The following is a 21101-nucleotide window of genomic DNA, read 5'->3' on the forward strand; positions in this document are numbered from 1 at the left end:
GAGTACACTGATAGGCAGGTTGGTGCCCATCCTGGTTGGTTGCCAGGCCCTGCTTTGTGTGGTGACCACTAGAGTGCAGGTGACTTGGGTTGGGCCAAGTGGTAGAACAGCTGGGCTGTACAACTGACTGGAGGCTTTCAGGGCTGGTGCTTGCTGATGGACAGGGTTAGGGGCTTAGCGCAGCTGGCCATCAGCACTAATAGGCTAGAGGGAAGATTTCAAAATGTTTCTTGACAACACCAGTGTCCTTGTGGTAGAATGAGCTCCCCCAAATGGCTGCTGCCAGCATGTGTGTACCCAGGGGAAGTCTGAGTTGCCTACTCCCTCTCTGGGAAGCTCTCTAAAATGAATAAGTGGGTCTGAGCCAGGTTCCTTTCAAATTACTGCTTCTGCACTGGGACTCAGAGTGTGTAAGATTTTGTGTGTGCCACTTGTGAGTAGAATCTCTATTTCCTATAGCCCTCTGGCTCTTCTGTATGCAAGTGCCCCCGGCCTTCACAGACAGCTCTCTGGGGGCTCCTCTTCCTGGGCTGGGGAGCCTGGTGTGAGGCTTGGACCCTTTGCTCCTTGGGGAGAACTTCTGCATTTGTAATTGTCCTGCCATTTGTGGGTTGCCTATCCATGAGTATAGGTCTTGACTGTATTACATCTCTGCCCCTCTTACTCATCTTGTTGTGGTTCCTTCTTTATGTTGTTTGCTGTGGAAAATCTTTTCTGCTAGTGTGCAGATTTTTCTCATACATAGTTGGTGTGTGCATGGGAGCTTAAAACTTCTAAATGTCATTAACTGTTAATTTTAAAACTTTAGTCCAAAAATAATAGTATTGATTATGAGTAACTTTTCTTGGAATATATCAGGAACTGTCGAGTTTATCATTTATATCTCATTTAATCTTCTCAGTATCTCTATGAGGTTATTCCTTGGTTGAGCAAAGCTGGACAATAACTTCTTATGATAGGAGTAGTCTGCCTTGTAGGCAGGTTAGGTAGTAGGGTCCTTCATGAGGAGATGGTTCATAGGCCTTATGATGAGAATCTTGGTTCAGTAAAGATAAACAGTACCAGTAGTATGATGGCAGTACTGGTCAAGCCAGGAAACAGTGGGAAATCCTAGAGCCAAATGAAGTCTGCATCTTGAGTATTGTTCTAAAAGTCCAGATTGCTGAACTTGCTAAATAGGTAAACCTTGCTCAGTGGTGCACATGCTGTTTTTCTAGATAATTATGTATTTCAAGTACCACTCACTTCATCAAGGAAAAATTTTCAACCTTGATTTATGCCAATCAGGAAATATCTTTGGTGTCAATTTTGATAATGGCTTTTGAAATTCAGTGCTTGTAAGTAACCATTTCTGGAGCATGTCACTAATGTTTCCTAAGGTGTCGATTAAAATTAACTTGTATATATTAAGTGGTATTAATGCTGAAGGTTTTTTTCTTACTTCAAAAGCTAGACTAGCTAACTGATACTCGACCAGTGCCGAGCACTTACTAAGGCTTTATATATGTTGTCATATTTAATCCTCACAGTAACCATATGCCTTAAGTAAAAATATGATCATTACTTTTCAGTGTAATATTTAGGGTTTTTTTTTTTTTTTTTTTTTTTTTTTGGCTGTGCCTGTGACATGCACAAGTTTCCTGGGTCAGGGTCAGACCTGTGCCACAGAGTAACTAGAGCCATAGCAGTTACAATGCTGGATCCTTAACCTGCTGCTGAGCCACCAGGGAAAACCTCAGTGTGATATTTTGAACTGATAATGCAGTCAGAGAGTTCTGTGTATATAAAGTAAATTGTAGTAGGTGTCTCTCTTTCAGCCCTGTCCCTCATCTCCTTATTTACCACTGGTCTCTTCCTTCCCCCAAGAAATCATTTTTATTAGTTTCTTATTCTCAGAGTCTGTCTATTTATATTCAGGCAAGGGCATTCTTATTCCTTTTCATTTTTCCACAGATGAAGCATGCTCATTATATTTGTCATGTTTTCAGTTTTACAAGTTTTCACTAAAATCTTCACACATGAAAGAGAGAGTATAAAGAATCCATAAACACACTACTTAAATTTAACATTGTAAATATTTTATGTTTTTTTGGTCATTTTGCATTTATGTATTATATGTATATAGATAAGCAAAATACATATATTATGCATATATATATGTATATAAGCAAAGTGCATATACACATATATTCTTTATTACCTAAGCTAGTCAAAAGTAAATTATAAGTATCATAGTATTCCATCTCTAAATACTTTGTTTTTTAAGAGTAAACTACTACCAGTCAATGAAGGATCTCAAGCAAAGGGGTGGCATGATAGGATATAATTGATTATAGGAAGATACCTTTAAGGAAGATAAGACTAGAGGCTGGGTGGCCAATTAAGTAACTATTGTATTAGTCCAGGTAAGAGGGAATAAGGACAGAAGTAGAGCAGTGGATTTGGTAGTATTTTGTGGTTAATAAGACAGAAAAATAGATTAGCTGTTTATATTTCCTAGAGAAAATATGGGCAAGATGTGTTTGTTAATCCTTTGTAGCAGTCTCTTTCCTTTCTTGTCTCTAGATGAACTGGTCTTATTTGTTACTGGAGGGAAAGAAAAGAACATTCATTTCTCTCTACACTGGTTGCTCTGTGTCAATTGCTTAACATGTTATTTAATTCTGACAGTCATTCTGTGAGGTATTATTATCCTTATTGCAGATGAAGAAATCGAAGTGCAGAGTGGTGAAGTAATTTGTTCAAGATCATATTGCTCTTAAGTGGCAGATCTGGAATTTTAACATGGGTCTGATTACTCTGAAATCTCTGTGTGACCATTTTCTAAATTGTTTCATGAAGTTAAAAAAATATGAAATGTTAGTGATTTTTTTCTTATAAATATATTTGTAATTATTCCTAATCATGTCATCGTCAGCCTTTAAGAAATAGTGTGTCCAAGAGTGCTAGATTTCCTGATGGACAAACACTTCATCTTTGAATTGAAGAGTACACAGTACCTACAATTTGCTTTCTCTTTGATGTAACATTACTCGATGATAAATACTGTTCTGTTCAACTATCTTGTCTTATAATTTAAGCGTATTTTCTGTGATCAAGTTTATTTTATTTTGAATATATTTATGATTCAACTATAGTCCCACTGGTTTTGTGGCAGTTGGACTTTTAAAGGAAAAGATTAATAAGCTTAAGCAAATAAGCAACAAGTTGGAATACCTCAAAATCAAGATAAATGAAGATAAAATATATAGCTTTTTAAAAATAATTAGGTGAGCTGTCCACAATGAAACAGTAGCATTAAAGCTGGTGTGAAGCAAATCATATAATTGCCTTTTGATCCCTTCTAAAGCTTTGGAGGCATAAAAAAAAAAATCATATTGACCTTAGAAACCAAACATATACTTTTAAAAAACTGACATCTTGAAATAGTAAACTCTCCATCAAACAAGCAATGTAAAACAGACATATAACTTAAGTTTTCATATGATATTCCTTAGAAAATTACATGAATAGAGAATTTCTTATCAAGCTGTTATCAATCAGGATACTAAACTCCCAAATTTCTGTGGCTTAAAATAACAAAGATTCATTTCTTGTTTTTGCTGCATGTCCCTTGTGGGACAGCTAGGAATGCTACTTCATTTGTCCTCACTTGGGGACCCGGACTAACCACTATCCTGACGGAGGAAAAGTGATAGGTAATTATGCACTGATTTGTTTTTTGTTTTTGTGCTGCACCCACTACATATAAAGTTCCCAGGCCAGGGATGGAACCTGAGTTACAGTAGTGACAATGCCAAATCCTTAACCACTAGGCCACCAGGGAACTCCAGTTATGTGCCAATTTTTAAAGCTTCTGCTTGATACTGTCTCTTTGACTCCATTAGCTAATAAAGTAAGTCACACGTCCACACTAACTTGCAGAGATGTCAGTGAAGTGTACTGTCCCTGTATTCTTGGAAGGAGAACTTGAATATTGGTGCACTGCCATAATGACTACCACACAAGCCTTATGAGGATCATAGAGAATTATGCATGGTTGATTCATGGAATCTTCCCCCCCCCCAAAGGATGCTCAGTACCTCTGAAGTAATACTATTGTGATAGAATTAAGGATCTTGATGCTAAAAGGTAAACTAGGTAAATAACTGATATGTTCAGTAGTTACTATTTTATTAGAGGAGTCATCTAGTTTATCCGGCCTTGCATTTCCCTTGTATTTTGCCCATTAAATTTTCCTAAATATATTTTAAAATATTTGTTATTTGCTTATTTGTAGCGTAAGTCTATTCATGAAATAATTCACAATTATCAGCTATTTTATGCAGAACACGTGCAAATGCAGTGGTCTAAAAAAATCACAAAGGTAGTAATTGATATCTAGTACGGTAACAAAGCATTACTTATTTTGTATTTCATAGACATACAGTAGAGTTTTTTTAAGTGTATAATTATGGAAAACAAAGTACATGAGGCATTGCATATGAATAATCACTGAAGTTCAACAACTTTTTGAAGTTCTAAAAATTTGTGAGGACATAAGTGATTAATGTATATAGAGTACTTCTGCATGAATACATGAAAAGGTCTTTCTCTAGGCAAAGCTATGTCTTTAGCTTTGACAAATCTTTATGTGTATATTTCTCTCTATTGGTAGTGTAAACCAGTGTTCAGCAGTTTTTCATAAGGAATATTCTTTTTCAATTGTTAAGTATAAGTAACACAAAATTTATCATTTGAACTATTTTAAAGTGTAGTTCAGTGACATTAAGTACATTCATGTTGTTGTGAAACTATTACCACCATGTAGATCCAGAACCTTTTCATTTTCCAAAACAGAAATTCTACCCGTTAAACAATAACTCTCCATTACCCTCTCCCTCTAGCTTCTAGCACATACCATTCTACTTTCTGTCTATGAATTTGACTACTCTGGGTACTTTGTATGAGTGGAATCAGGCACTGTCCTCTGACTGGCTTATTTCACCTGGCATTTCTTCAAGGTTCATCCCTGTTATAGCATATATCAGAATTTTCTTGCTTTTCAAGGCTGAATAAAATTTCATTGTACATGTATACTACGTTATTTTAAATCCATTCATCCACCAGTGAACACTTGATTTTTTTTCTGCCTTTTGGCTATTGTGAATAATGCTGCTATAAACATTTGGATAACAAATAACTAGTTGAGTCCCTGTTTTCAATTATTTTGGATATGTAGCCAGAGGTCAAATTGCTGGATCGTATGGTATTTCTGTTTTTAATTTTTTGAGAAATTGTCATACTGTTTTCCCTAACACTTACACTACTTTACATTCTAACCGGCAGTTCCAGTTTCTCCATATCCTTGCCAACACTTGATCCTCTTCTTCCTTTCCTTCCTTCTTTCCTCCTCTCTTTGCCATCCTAATGAGTATGATATGTTACCCCTTTGGTTTCGATTTGCATTTCCCTAATAATTAGTGATGTTGAAGATCTTTTCATGGGCTTATCAGCCATTTGTGTATCTCCTTTAGAGACATGACTCTTCAAATCCTTTGTTCATTTTTGAATTGGGTTGTTTGTAGTTTTGCTGTTAAGTGTAAGTAGTTTTCCATATATTCTGCATATTAATACCTTGTCACAAGTAATTTGCAAATGTTTTCTCCAGGCTATTTCTTTTTTTCCCACTAAATTACATTCCATTTATGGGGCTCTACCACATTTATCAATTTACCTATTGAGAGGCATCTTGGTAGCTTCCACTTTGTGGCAAATATGAATAAAGCTGTGATAAACATTCCTGTGCAGATTTTTTGTGGGCATATGATTTCAGTTCAACTAAGTAAACCCTAGTTGCACAGTTGCTAGATTGTATGCTGAGACTTTGTTTAGCTTTGTATAAATCTGCCAGACTGCCTTCTAAAGTGGCTGTACAGTTTTGCATTCCTAACAGTGCAAATGAGACTTCTTGCTCCACATGCTTGTCAGCATTTGGCTTGCCCATTTTTTGGACTTTAGCCATTCTGATAAGTGTGTAGTGGCATCTCTTTGTTGTCTTAATTTTCAATCCACTAGTGACATACGATGTTGAGGCACCTTTCATATGCTTATTTTCCATCTATATATCCTCTTTAGTGAGTCATATGTTCAGATCTTTTGTCCACTTTTTAATTGGGTTGTTTTCTTATTGTTGGAATTTTAAGAGTTCTTCGTATTTTGCAGATAAAAGTTATTTATCAGAGATATGTTCTGTATATATTTTCTCCCACTCTGTTCTTGTCTTTTCATTTTATTATGGGTCTTTCACAGAGCAGAAGATTTTAATTTTAATGAAGTGTAATGTCTTTTTTTTTTTTCTTACGTGGATTCTGCTTTTGGTGTTGTATTTAAAAACTCAACACCAGACCAAGGTCACATAGACTTTTATGTTATGTTCCAGAAGTTTGATAGCTTTGCTTCTTACATTTAGATCTGTGATCCCCTTTCAGTTAAGTTTTCTGAAGGTCAGTGTGTTCATTCATTTTTTTGTATGTGGATATGTTCTAGTTACAATTACTGAAAAAGCTATCTTTTTTCCATTGGATTGCCTTTGCTTTTTCCCAAAGATCAATTGACTATGTTTGAGTAGTCTCTTTCTAGACTATCAGTTGTGTTTCCTTGATCTATTTGTCTGTTCTTTCACCAGGACTACATTGTTTTGATTACTGATATGTGTTGGGAGTCTAAAGTCAGGGTTAGTCCACTGACTGTTACTCTTTTATAGTAGCATACTATTTTAGGTCATTTTTGTCCTTCTGTATTAATTTAGAATCAGCTTGCTGATATTCACAAAATAACTTTTGATATCTTGATTCGACATGATGGTCATTAGATCAACTTGGGGAGGACTGACATCAATATTGAGTCTTGCTATCCATGAATGTGGAAGAGCACATTGTTTATTAGATGTTTTGTGATTCTTTCACCAGAGTTTTCTAGTATGCTTCATGAAGATGTTTCATTAGACTTACCCCTAAATATTGGTAATTTTTTAATTTTTATTTTTTGCCATTTCTTGGGCAGCTGCCGCAGCATATGGAAGTTCCCAGGGTAGGGGTTGAATCAGAGCTGTAGCCGCAGGCCTACGCCACAGCCACAGCAACGCTGGATCCGAGCAGCATCTGCGACCTACACCACAGCTCATGGCAATGCCAGATCCTTAACCCACTGAGGAAGGCCAGGGATCGAACCTGCAACCTCATGGTTCCTAGTTGAATTCGTTAACCACCGAGCCACGACAGGAACTCTGATATTGGTTATTTTTTGGTGCTAATGTAAATGATAGTATTTTTTTATATTAAATCCCAGGTTTTTTTGTTTTTTTGTTTTTTGTTTTTGCTGGTTACATAGGAAAGCAATTGACATACATTAACATTGTATCCTGCCAATTGCTGTTATAGTTACTTTTTAGTTCCAGATGATTTCTTGTCCATTCTTTGGGATTTTTCTTTATGGACAATGATGTCCTCTGCACACTAGGACAGTTTTATATCCTCCTTCTCAATATACATACTTTTAATTTTCTTGTCTAATTAGCTAGAACTTCCAGTACAGTGTTGCATAGAGCTGATATCAAGGGGGGATATTCTTGCCTTTTTTCCCAGTCTTAGGGGAGGTGTTTAGTTACCCATCATTAAATGTGTTAGTTGTAAATTTTATGTATATGTTTTTTATCTAATTGTAGAAGTTACTTTCTATTCCTGGTTTTCTGAGAGTTTTTAGGATGAATGGGTGTCCAATTTTTTCAGTTACCTTTTATGTGACAATATCATCATGTGATTTTTCATTTATTCATTTATTTGCTTTTTAGGGCTGCACCTGCAGCAAATGGAAGTTCCCAGGCTAGGGGTTGGATCGCTGCCAGCCTTTGCCACAGCCACAGCAATGTGGGATCCTTGCTGTGTCTACGACCTACACCACAGCTCATGGCAATGCTGGATCCCCGACCCACTGAGCGAGGCCAGGGATCAAACTCGCATCCTTATGGATACTAGTGTGATTCATTTCCACTGCACCACAATGGGAACTCCAGTGTGATTTTTTTTTTTTTTTATAAATCTTGTTGATGTGCTGGGTTATATTAGTTGATTTTCTGGATATTGAATCAGCCTTGCATACCTAGAATAAATCCTTTTTGGTGTATTACGTTTTTAAAACATTGTTGGATTTGATTTGCTAATATTTTGTTGAGGATTTTTGCATCTATGTTCATAAGAGATATTGGTCTGTAGTTTTTCTTTTTTTAAATGTCCTTAACCTGGTTTTGGCAGTAAGGTAATGCTAGAATCATAGAATAAGTTAGGACATACTCTCTTGCTTCTACTTTCTAGAAGAGGTTGTAGAGCATTAATATCATTTCTCTGTTTCATCTATGTTATCTTATTTGTACGCATAGAGTTGTTTATAATATTTCTTTATTATCTTTATTGTCTTTTTAATGTCCATGGAATCAATAGTTATGATAGCTCTTTTGTTTTTGAGATTGACAATTTGTGTGTTGTAGGACTTACCTACAAGGAGACAGGACACTGAGGCCTTTTTGCCAGGAAGCAGCGTTTATTTGTGCCAGCATTGGCTCAGTGGATTCATATCCAAAGGCTGAGCCCCTAACACAGCAGGGCACTGTCTTATATATCCTCTGTTATTTTTTTCTTTTACACTTTGGTCCCTTTTTCCCCTTTATAAGGTAACATACACTCTAATTTCTGAGTGGACAGTTGTAGATACTCCTCTGCCCATGGATTCAGGTTATGTTACATTGTTACGGAACCGATGCTACATGTTGCCTTCCCTTCAGCTCCTACTACATGTATCTTCTCTCTTTTTTCTTGGCTACCCTGGCTAGAGATTTATCAGTTCTACTGATTTTTTTCAAAGAAAAGTTTCTAGTTTTGTTGATTTCTTTATTAATTTCCTATTTATAATTTCACTGATTTTTTTTGTTTGCTGTAATTTTTATTTTTCTTTGCTTGCTTTATTAATTTTTATTTGCTTTTCTTTGCTTGCTTGTAATTCCCTATGGTGGAAACTTAGATTATTGAGTTAGCTTTTTTTTTCCGAATATATGCATTCAGTGCTATAAATTTTTAAAAACTGCATTTGCTGTATCCCACAAAATTTGAAAGGATGTGTTTTTATTTTCATTTAGTTCAAAATATTTTAAATTTTCTCTTGAGAATTCCTCTTTGATCTCTAAGTTATTTAGAAGTATGTTTAATCTTCAAATATGATTGAACTTTGAACTCCCCCCCCCACCTTGTTAGGGGGTTAGGAGTGTCTCATATATTTTGACATGCTCTTGTTTGTCAGGATTATTAATATTTTTCTTAGAGAATTGACCCCTTTATGATGATGTTCATAAACATGAGCCCCCCCACCCCTTGTTAGGGGATTAGGAGTGCTTATTTGAAAATTTATGTGTAACTTTGACTCCCCCTAAACAATTACAAATTGCCAGCTATTGACTGGAAGCCTTACTGATAACAGAAATTGTCAATTAACAGATATTTTATATATTGTATGTGTTATAGACTATATTTTTACAATAAAGTAAGGTAGAGAAAAAATGTTTTTAGGGAAATCATAAAGAAAATACATTTAAAATACATATATGTATTTATTGAAAAAAATCTGTGTTTAAATGGACCCACACAATTCAAACCCATGTGGTTCAAGGGTCAGTTATAGATAGAGATTTTACAATTTTCTGGTACTGATTTCTAGTTTCATTCCATTGTTGACTGAGAGCATACATAGCATGATTTATATTTTTAAAAAATTGTTAAGGTATTTTTTATGGCCCAGAATGTGATCTATCTTGGTGAAGGTTCCATGTGAAGTTGAGAATGTATATTCTGCTGTTACTGGATGAAGCATTCCATAAATCTCATTTAAATTCAGTTGATTGATGGGACTATTCAGTTCAGCTATGTCCTTATATTCTGCATAGTTGCTCTGTCAACTACTATTAAAAGAGTATTGACATCTCCAACTATACGGGTGGATTTCTTTATTTCTTCTTGCAGTTCTCTCAGTTTTTGTCTCATATGTTTTGACATGCTCTTGTTTGGCATATATACCTTCAGGATTATTAATGTTTTTCTTAGAGAACTGACCCCTTTATTATGACATATTACCTCTCTTTATTCCTGATAATTTTCCTTATTCCGAAATATGCTTTGAGATTAATATAGCTACTGCAGTAAGATTTTTTTTTTTTTTTTTGCCATTTAGGGCCTTACTCGTGGCATATGGAGGCTAAGGGTCCAATCAGAGCTACAGCTGCTGGCCTACGCCACAGCCATGGCAACAGTAACACCAGATCTGAGCTGCATCTGTGGCCTACACCACAGCTCATGGCAATGCCAGATCCTTAACTCACTGAGCGAGGCCAGGGATTGAACCTGCAACCTTGTGGTTCCTAGTCAGATTCATTTCCACTGCGTCATGATAGGAACTCCTACTGCAGTAGGATTTGATTGCTGTTAACATGGTGTATCTTTCTCCATCTCTTTACTTTTAATCTGTCTCTGTCTTTATTTGAAATGGGTGTCTTTCAAGAAACATATAGTTGAATCTTGGGTTTTTTACTCATTTATTCTGACACATTTTCTTCTCCAGTTGGTGTATTTAGACTATTTTCAGTTAAAAGTGATTAACAGTGTCGTTGGTATTAATTCTTCTATGTTCAAATCTTATGCTTTACTCCTTTGTTTTTTGGGGGTGATTTTTATCTTGGTTCCTAAGAATTCTTTATTTATTCTAGATATTAGTCTGTGTATTGTGTCTTATTATCTCTGATATTTCCTTTATTGTAATTTAGTTGCAGTCCTTTTTCTATTGTTCAGAAGTTATTTTTCTTTCGGTTTGTGGATATCGCATCTTAATTAAAAATCTTTTATGTTTTATCCCAGTAACTTACACACACAACACAATGTGTGTGTATGTGTTAATCCATCTGGAATATGTCAGTATATAACTTTTTTAAGAGGATTTGTACATTTTTCTTCCATGAAGGGATGGCCAATTGTATCATTTATTGAATATTGTAGCTTTTCACTACTGATTTGAAATTGTGCTTTTATTGTGTAATAAATTTACAGATCTACATAATTTGTTTTTGTACTGTGACCAGAACTATTTGATCTATGTGTCTGCGCTTACACTAATACCATGATATTTTAATTACTATAGCATATTATTTGGCAAGGCAGGTTCTGCCTTATACAAACATACCTCATTTTATTCTTTTCTTTTCTTCTTCTTTTTTTTTTTTTTTTTTTTTTTTTTTTTGCTTTTTAGGGTCATACCTGCAGTGTATAGAAGTTTCCAGGCTATAGGAGGTCAAATTGGAATTGTAACTGCTGACCTAGCCACAGCCACAGCAATGCGGGATCCAAGCTGCATCTCTGACCTACACCACAGCTCATGGCAACGCTGGATCCCCAACCCACTGAGAGATTCAACCCACATCCTTATGGATACTAGTCAGATTCGTTTCCACTGTGCCACATTGGGAACTCCAGGCATACCTCATTTTATTGTTCTTCACTTATTGTGCTTTGCAGATACTACATTTCAGTAGCATTTGCTCACTCTGTGTCTTTGTTTCAAATTTGGTTATTCTCAAAATATTTCAAATTCTTTCATTATTATTACATTTTTACAATGATCAGTAAGCCTTTTATTTACTATTACAAAAAGATAGGATTTGTTGAAGGCTCAGGTGATTATTAGCATTTTTTTAGCAATAAAGTTAAAATTAAGGTATGTACTTTTTAAAAAAGATACAATGCTATTGCATACTTAATAGACTAGAGCGTAAATACAACTGTTATATGCTCTGGGAAACAAAAAAATGTCTTTATTGCAGTGGTCTGAAACTGAACCTGTAACATCTCTGAGATATACCTGTAGTTGTTTTTCACAATTTCTTGGTTATTTTTGTCAATTTTTTTCTTCCTGATGAGAATCATCTAATTTTATAAAAGTTCTAAGAGAATTATTATACTTAATTTGTAGATTAACTGACATATTTATGGCAAATTAGCTTCCAGTTATTTACAAGTCATGTCAAAGTACAACAACTCAGTTCCTTCCTTTAAGGCATTTCAAAGCTATAGAGTTATTCTTGTAGTGGCCAGTAAAGTTCAGTAATATGACCTTTCTAAATATGAACTTTATATATTTGTTGTGTTTTGCAATATAATTACTGTAATCACTGTGACATCTATATTTATTATTCCTACTATTTTAACCTCATATTTATTTATTTTGCTATCCTGTTGTTACAAACTTGGGCATATTTCTTTCTCCTTTACTTTACATTTTCCATCATGCCCTCCAATTTCTTTGTTATCACCATCTGAAACCTTGCCCACATTCTCCTTCTTATTACTCTTCAGTTTCGTTCCAAATCTGGTATGTGAGGATAATTACCCTCATCCCTCTTGCAAAAGTCTTTCCTTAGTCTGTTGGATGACTCTCAAAGGATTAGTTTAAGGCTTTGGCTTGAGTTGTGTCCAGGAGCACAACTGCTGTTAGTTCCTGCTACAAGTTCTACCTGGTTCAGAAGAGTGGGAAAGATATCTATGAGCAGGATATTTTAATTTTTTTCTGACCTAACCAGTTGAACATTTTAAGATAATATTCAGTATTACAGATAAAGATTAGAAATTATTGCAATAAATCTGAATTAGAATTAAATAATATATTTGTGAATAGGCTATAAACTGTCTTCACTGTTATTCTCACTGAATTTAACCAAAGCGTTTATAGGATCTTTGCCTTTCCTTTTACTCCATGTATTTTCCCAGAATATTAAAGTGGTCTCTTGACCTCTCACCTTTTTTTTTTTCCCCTGTTAACAATTAGTTCTTTCTTGCTTCTGTCTAGTGAGTATAGTATGGTGAAAACAGTTTAAATTTTCTCTATTGAGTCAAAATCTTGAAAGGCTTTAAGATCACCAACTAGAAGGTGATTAACAAATGTCCACATATTTTAGGTCTGAGATAATTATTGTGGCATAAAGTATATGGATACATTATTATTTCTGTTAGAACTCTTAGGTTTTTTTTTTTTTATGTTTCCATATTTAACTGAACAACTTTGATTTAATGTGAATTTGGGTTTTGTAGTCACATGACAACATAGTTGGTTTTAATCAGAAGATTGAGGATTATTTGATTCTTTAAATAGTTTCTATAGGATTAGAAATTGTACTTTGTCTAGAAGTCCAGCAGGTCATTTCTGGTCCCTGGAAGTTACTGTTCAATTTTAATGTTTATAAAACTATATTCAGTTATTTTTAGTGACATCTTTGTTATCTATAGCTGAACAGAAACTTCCCTAATACTCAGTTGCTGAAAACAACAACGATCATTTGTTTTACTTATAAAATAAATATGGAACTTGGCCAGGGTTTGGCAGGGAAGCATTTCTCTGCTCCATATGGTATCTGTTGGTATGACTCTACCTGGGCTAGAGGATTCCTGTCTAATAACTTACTCACATGGCTAACAAAGTTGTATTGGCTATTGAAATCTCTTTACATAGGTCTTTGTGTGGCAGGTAGGACTTCCTCATAACATGGTGGCTGGGTTCCATGAATGAATATCCCCAGAAACAATGTTCGAAGAAACAGGAAATAGAAACTGCTAGTTTTTTAAGGCCTGAGCCTGGAAACACATTTAGCCTCACTTCTGTATTACATTACATTGATCAAGGAGTCACAGGGCTTAGATTCTAGGAAGAGGGAACATAGACCTCCAGTCCTTAATGGAGGAGTGTCAGAGAAATTGGGAATCATGTTTTCAAACTGCCATAATGATATGGGAATTTTACTATTCTTAGTTGATAAAGTTAATTTGCTTCAAAGGGAGAAGAGTGTTAGTACTCGGAGTCAATAGTATGGTTCTTACTCAGATACTGTTTTCCAGTGCAAATGGCTTCCTTTTATCTCCTCACCATTAAGACTTTTGGAAGAGTATGTTTTGAAGTATTAAAAACAATATTTGCAAGATGTCGATGAAGAAAACCACAATACTCTGACGACAGAAACAAAGAAGATCCTAATAAAGCTACATAGTTAGGAAGACTCAATATTGTTAGGATATCATTATTTCCAGCTTGAGCTGCAGACTTAGCACAGTCACAATCAGAACCCCAGCAAGCTACTTTGTAGATATTAAACTGCTTTTGTGTTGGAAGGTGAAAGACCCAAAATGTTCATTGTTTATAATAGTAAAGAAAAATAACAGATCAGAGGACTGATAGTAACTGACTTCAAGATTTAGTACACAGCTCCAGTAGTCAAGACAGTGGGGATTTGGCAAAAGAATAGACAAATAGATCAATGGATAGTATTGATAGCACAGAAATAGACTGCTCAAATATAAATAACTGATCTTTGAGGAAGGAGCAAAGGCAACCCATTGGAAAAAAGATACTCTTTTTAATAAGTGGAGCTAGAACATAGCCACATGCAAGAAAATAAATAAAATGAATCTGCACACTGACCTTACATCTTTCAGAAATATTAAAAGGGATCACAGATCTAAATGTAAGAAGCAAAGCTATCAAACTTCTGGAATATAACATAAAAGTCTCTGTGACCGTGGTCTGGTGCTAAGATTTTAGATACAAGACCAAAAGCATAATCCATGAAACAGATGAGTTATATACTTCATTAAAATTAAAAGCTTCTGCTCTGTGAAAGACCCATAAAGAATGAAAAGACAAGCACAGAGTGGGAGAAAATATTTATGAAACATATGTCTGATAAATAACTTTTATCTGCAATATACAAAGAACTCAAAATTCAACAATGAGACAAAATTCAATTTTATTTATTTATTTATTTTTTCTTTTTATGGCTACACCTGTGGCATCTGGCAGTTCCTGGGCCAGGAATTGAATCTGAGCTGCAGCTGTGGCCACGCTGGATCCTTTAACCTGGGGATTGAACCTGCACTTTCACAGTGACATGAGCCACTTCAGTCAGATTCTTAAGCCACTGTGCCACAACAGGAACTCCAAAATTCAATTTTAAAACAGGCAAGTGATCTGAACATACATCTCACCAAAGAAGAAATGTATGTATTATTACATTTAATCCATTTAATCCAGCAGTTGTATTTCTAGGTATTTACCCAAAGAGTTGCAAATTTAGGTCCTCACAAAAACCTGTGTGTGAATGTATCTAGCAGAAGCAACCAAAATGTTTATCATCAGATGAATGGATAAACAAATGTGTATATATGTATATATATATGCTTTTGAAAGTTGACACTCCTTAAATTTTTAAAGAAAAACAGATTATAAGTTGAGTAGTTGTTACCTAATATTTTTATAGGGGATTATTAAAACAAACTAGAACTATAATCAGTTCCATTTATTAGAATTAGATGCATCAACTAGAAAAAATTAGTGCAAGAAGTCCTTATTTTACAAAAATGAAATTGAGATGCAAAGAAGCTAAGTGATTTGCTCATAGACACAATAGTAAGTAGTAAAACCAGAGTTAGAAATAAGATCTCTTAGTGTCCATTTCCAGGACACTTATACAAAAAAGCTAAATAGGCTAGATCGTTTGTATACTCTAATAATGATAATAAGAGTCACACCCCTCATAGTTTATTCTTTGGGCTCAGAATTAAGGTTGAAACTTAAGAAACCTGGAAATGTAAATGGGTCAATTAACCAAACAAATGGTTAGATGAAAGGCAAGCTCATGAGGCACATAGAATTTCTAAGTTTCTAAGTTTCTGAAAAATTACTTACTAATCATTACATGTTAGTCGTTCCCACATGTACTTCCTAATATTATGATACATGATTCAATAAAGTGTGATTATTACTATTTTGACAATTTTTGTTTTTGGCTATTGCTAATAATACTGCTATGGACATTGGTGTGCAAATATCTCTTTGAGTGCCTGCTTACAATTATTTTAACTGTTTGTATAAATCATTTAAAATAATTTCCATGTTGGAGTTCCCGTTGTGGCTTAGCAGTAATAAACCTGACTAGTATCTATGAAGATACAGGTTCAGTCCCTGGCCTTGCGCAGTGGGTTAAGGATCCGGTGTTGCCGTGAGCTGTGGTGTAGGTTGCAGACGCAGCTCAGATCCCATGTTGCTATGGCTATGGCGTAGGCAGGGCAGCTGCAGCTCTGTTTCAACCCCCTAGCCTGGGAACTTCCATATGCCGCAAGTGCGGCCCTAAAAAGGAAAAATAAAATAATTTTCATGTAGATGAATTTTGTGTGGATATATTTCTGAACATTGTAACTATTGAAAGCTGAACGTTTGGCATAAAGTTTTGCACAATTGTTGGTCATTATGTTGTATCAAAATTATGATGCTGATTATATTTCCTTAAGAAAGTTGAATACTATATATTCATTTGGTTTGGAAACTTGAGTCAATTGTATATATTAGCTTACTTTCAAAGGAGAAATCTACGTAGGATAGCTTAATATTTTGGAAAACTCTAAAATGCTAAATTGGTACAACAATTGATTGCTCTGACATTCATTAGTGTAAGCTACAATGTGTATATGAAATACAAAGTCTGAGCTTTAAATAGTTTCTTTGGGGTGAAGGTGGGACTGTAATGATACAAAGACCTAGGATTCTGTATCCATTTTATTCCTGACTTAATGTTTCTGTTTTAACAATCAGACTTTCTTCAGTTCTGTGAGTGGGATATAGGACTAAAACAATCACATTAGTTAAAATGATCATACAAATCATTTTTCTATTTAACTACTTTGGTTTTGAAGTTAGAGTTAAGAAATATTTTTTGTTAACATTATGTAATTAAATTCTACAACTTTTACTTGAGTCCATTAAGAACATGATTCAGATTTTTTTTCTTTCTGATGCCATCGTTTAGGAATCAGCGTTCCAGAAGAGTTGACATAGCTTTGCGTTTTTTTCCTTGTAGTGACAAACTAGCCACTGTACATTCACAGAGAGCAGTACAGTTCTTGTCACTGGCAGTCTTTCTATGACAGAGAACTTATAGACTGACGTAAAATACAGCCTGTTGTCAACTGTCAAGTGAGTCTGCCAAAAACTCAGCAGACAGAACTAATTGGGGAGAAAAAGGATTTTTGTGCCCTCTTCTTCTTTCTTTCTGTTCTTTTTTGTTTTGTAAGACCGATATTGTTAAAGTAGCTGCTTTATGTAAGATTTGTCTGCTTTTCTTTTCTCATTGTATGGATCATTTTTTAACTTAAAGTCTTGCACTGCAGGTTGTTGAGCACTTCCACATGGAGACTGGCACAGGACCAAACTCAAGACACACAACTCATAGCGGTTGATGAAAAATTGGTAAGAATTTTCTACTATATGCTGGTAGGATTTTGCCTTCAGGGTTATTATTACAATTTTTTTGTCTTTTTTTATTTTATTTTTTTAAGAGCTGCACTGTGGCATATGGAAATTCCCTGGGTAGGGATCTAATCATAGCTACAGCTGCTGGCCAACACCACAGCCACAGCAATGCTAGATCTGAGCTGCATCTGCAACGTGTACACCACAACTCAACAGCAACGCTGAATCCTTAACCAACTGAATGAGGTCAGGGATCAAATCTGTGTACTGGTCAGGTTTGTTACCGCTGGGCCATGATGGGAACCCTCAAGATTATTTTTGTACAATAGATTTTTCGGTATGATGTTCTGGGTTCTTCTAGTAAAGTTATTTGATTTGATTTTCTAGATTGTATATAAATTTTAAGAAAAAATAATCCACAAAAAGATAATCTGTGGCAAGCATTTTACACAAATATTGTCATATACCATCAAGAAATTAAAATTACAAGAGGCTTCCATTTTTTGTGGTTTTATAAGTTAGAAATCAGAACATTTTTATTTTTGTAATGATTTTTTTTCTTTTTTCTCAGTTACAGTACTATTTAAATTTTAAGACTGTTATCATTACTATCTAAAATTAAGTATATTGGGTTTTCCTGGAACCAGTTAATTGTTACTGTGTGTATATATGTGTATACACACATGTAGACATCCTGTTTATGCATTATGTATGAGAGATTACAACAGGCAACAAATGAATAATGTTCCGTTAATCAGCAGCAGATAGAATTTTGGTAATTATCACTTATAAAATCTTTCAGTGTATGGTGTTACTTTAGATGTAACTTGTTATTTATGCTTATAGTGTAAATACAAATCATGTAAAGTTTTTAAGACTTCTAGTAAAAATGTGTATTGATGTGCCTTTCATTTTATATCTGGTTTACAATTATCAAAAATATGAGTGTTTACTAACTTCTTGCATTCAAACTGTTGTACAGTCTTTTGTCACTTAATTTTGAATCTGTAAGTGTAATAGGTCACACTTAAATTTCTATTTGTACCATTAGTAATATAAACAAATAAATAGATAAGTAAACAGACAATTTCCAAATTGCCTGGTTATGCTTAAAACTGGTTGGTTTTATCTTTAAATTATCTCTTAGATGTATCTACTGACTTTGGCATCATCCTTGTCTAGGCTACCGTCATCTTTCACCTAAATTGCTTTCGTAATTTCTTAATTGATCCTAAAAGATATTTTAATCCTCTTCTAATTCACTTTCCACAGCATGACCAGAATAGTCTCTTTTGAAAGCTGGTGGTGTCATCCTCTTGTGTAAAATCCTTTAAGTGTTTCTTACTCACCTAAGAGTAAATATTAAACCCTCTTGTGGCCTTTGAGGTCCTGCCTGATTTCCCTCCTGCCTTTCTAAGTTTGTCTTGTACCTTTGTATGTTATATTCTGTGCTCCAGCCACACCAAGCCTGGAACTTGGCTGTTCTTTCTTGTTGAGGGCATTCAGATTCCATTTAACTGTACCTGCCAATTTTTTACTGTTCCCTCTCTCTTCGTCCAGTTACCATCTATTTATGCATCAAATATTAATCAAACGTTACTTATTTAGTCAAGTGTAAAAGAAATGAGGAAGTAAGTGTATGATAGGAGGATTTACACGTGCCGTGTGTTCATTATTTAATGAAGGTGCTATTATTTTACTTTTCCAATGACTACCCTCTTGTTCCAGTGTTATGAAGTTTACTCTCTTTTCTTTCTTTCTTTCTTTCTTTCTTTCTTTCTTTTTTTTAAGGGCCCCACCTCTGGCATATGGAGGTTCCCAGGCCAGGAGTCAAATTGGAGCTGTAGCTGCCAGCCTACACCACAGCCACAACTAACTACACCAGAACTGAACTGCACCTGCAACCTACACCACAGCTCACGGCAAGGCCGGATACTTAACTCCCTGAGCTAGGCCAGGGATCAAACCTGTGTCCTCATGGATACTAGTCAAGTTTGTTTTATTTGTTAATAAGAATAAGCAGACACTTCATTCAGAAAGTACTCAAATGGGAAGTAAACACATGAGAAGATGCTTAACATTATTAATGATTATTAACTTACATATTAAAACTACAATGAGATACCGCTGTACATTTATTTGAATGGCTTTAAAAAATTGACTATACCAAATGCTAGCAAGGATGCAGAGCTACTGGAACTCTCATAAGAATGCAGAATGGTATAGCTATTTTGGAAAACCATGTGGGAGTTTCCTACAAGTTAAACATGCTTACTATATAATCCAGTAGTCTCACTTCTAAATATTTACCCGGGTGAAATGAAATCTTATGTTTACACAAAATCCTACATGCAAATGTTTTTATGGCTTTACTCATAATTCCAATAACTGGAAGTAACCTAACTGTCCTTCAGTATATCTATACACTGGATTTCTGTTCACCAGTTAGGCACAGACATGGATGAACCTCAAGTGCATTATGCTAGTAAGAAGGCAAACTCAAAGGCTCTCATACATATTGTATGATTCCATTTATTTAAAACTTTAGGCAAAACTGTAGGGTCAAAAAACTGATCAGTGGTTTTCAGGATTGGATATGGGAGGAGGCATTAACTATACAGGCATTAGGAAATTTTGGGGGCTGATGTAACTCTTCTCTATCTTGATGGTGGTGTTTATTTATTTATTTTTTTTGGTCAGAGTCTGTATTTTTTGTTATTCATTTGTTAAAACACAGAACTCTAGACTATAAAGAATGGATTTTATTGGTAAATGATTACTCAGTTTTTTAAAAGGGAGAAGTTTTTTAATTTGGTACTAATCTACTTCTTTATAAATAACATACATTGGCTCAAGATTTGCCCTAGTAATATTTAGGGCATGCCATTTTCTATGTGATAGCCTTTTGTATATTTGAAAACAGCCCTTTGGTCCTAAATCAGTGATTCTCAAAGAGTAGTGGTATTGGGGTGAGGGAGCAAGACCCTTGTAGGAGGTCCACAAAGTCAAACTATTTTCATAATTATACAAAGACTTTATTTGCCCTTTTCACTGTGTTGACATTGGCACTGATGTTAGAAAAGCAGTTGTGGGAGTTCCCATCGTGGCGCAGTGGTTAACGAATCCGACTAGGAACCATGAGGTTGTGGGTTCGATCCCTGGCCTTGCTCAGTGGGTTAATGATCCGGCGTTGCCGTGAGCTGTGGTGCAAGTTGCAGACGCAGCTCGGATCCCGAGTTGCTGTGGCTCTGGCATAGGCTGGAAGCTACAGCTCCAATTAGACCCCTAGCCTGGGAACCTCCATATGCCGCGGGAGCGGCCCAAGAAAAGGCAAAAAGACAAAAAAAAAAAAAAAAAAAAGAAAAGCAGCTGTGGCAAAACTGTTAGTACCTTAGTGTAAATCAAGGCAGTGGTACTAACTGTGCTGCAGTTGTATTCTTCACTTCCTGGCATTTGAGGGTTTTTTTTTTTTAAGCCACTTTCACTTAACATCCTTGATTAAGCAGTAAAAAATATTAATTTTTAAAAATCTCAGTTCTGCTCACACATTTTTTTATATTCCATGTAGTGAAACAGAAGTATGCATAAATCTCTTCTGCATACCAAAGTACAGTTGTGTCAAGGAAAAGCACTTGTATGGCTGAATTGCTGTTGCGAACTGAACGTAGTCCTTTTTTTCATGGAACATTTTTTTCAAAAGTAAACCTGTCACTTCCAGGAAGTGTTGCCTAGGATAAACT

General features: G+C 35.1%; 1 protein-coding gene across 3 annotated transcripts in view; it reads left to right on the forward strand.

Annotated features, from left to right (window-relative positions):
* NDUFS4 (NADH:ubiquinone oxidoreductase subunit S4) overlaps positions 1–21101 on the forward strand; it is a 113967-nt gene that overhangs the window by 33204 nt on the left and 59662 nt on the right. For all 3 annotated transcript variants that reach the window (XR_014831308.1, XM_005672445.4, XM_085002264.1), the window contains exon 2: positions 17280–17358. Coding sequence is in view for 2 of the 3 variants with exons in the window: in XM_005672445.4 (XP_005672502.2) it covers positions 17280–17358 (79 nt within the window). In the remaining variant the exon portion in view is untranslated. The remainder of the gene's footprint in view (positions 1–17279; positions 17359–21101) is intronic.

The sequence above is a fragment of the Sus scrofa genome, chromosome 16 (assembly GCF_054392235.1).
Source record: "Sus scrofa isolate SSC_HxYL_T2T_F1_AM1 chromosome 16, Sscrofa_HxYL_maternal_Yorkshire_Landrace_v2.0, whole genome shotgun sequence".
Lineage (NCBI taxonomy): Eukaryota > Metazoa > Chordata > Mammalia > Artiodactyla > Suidae > Sus > Sus scrofa.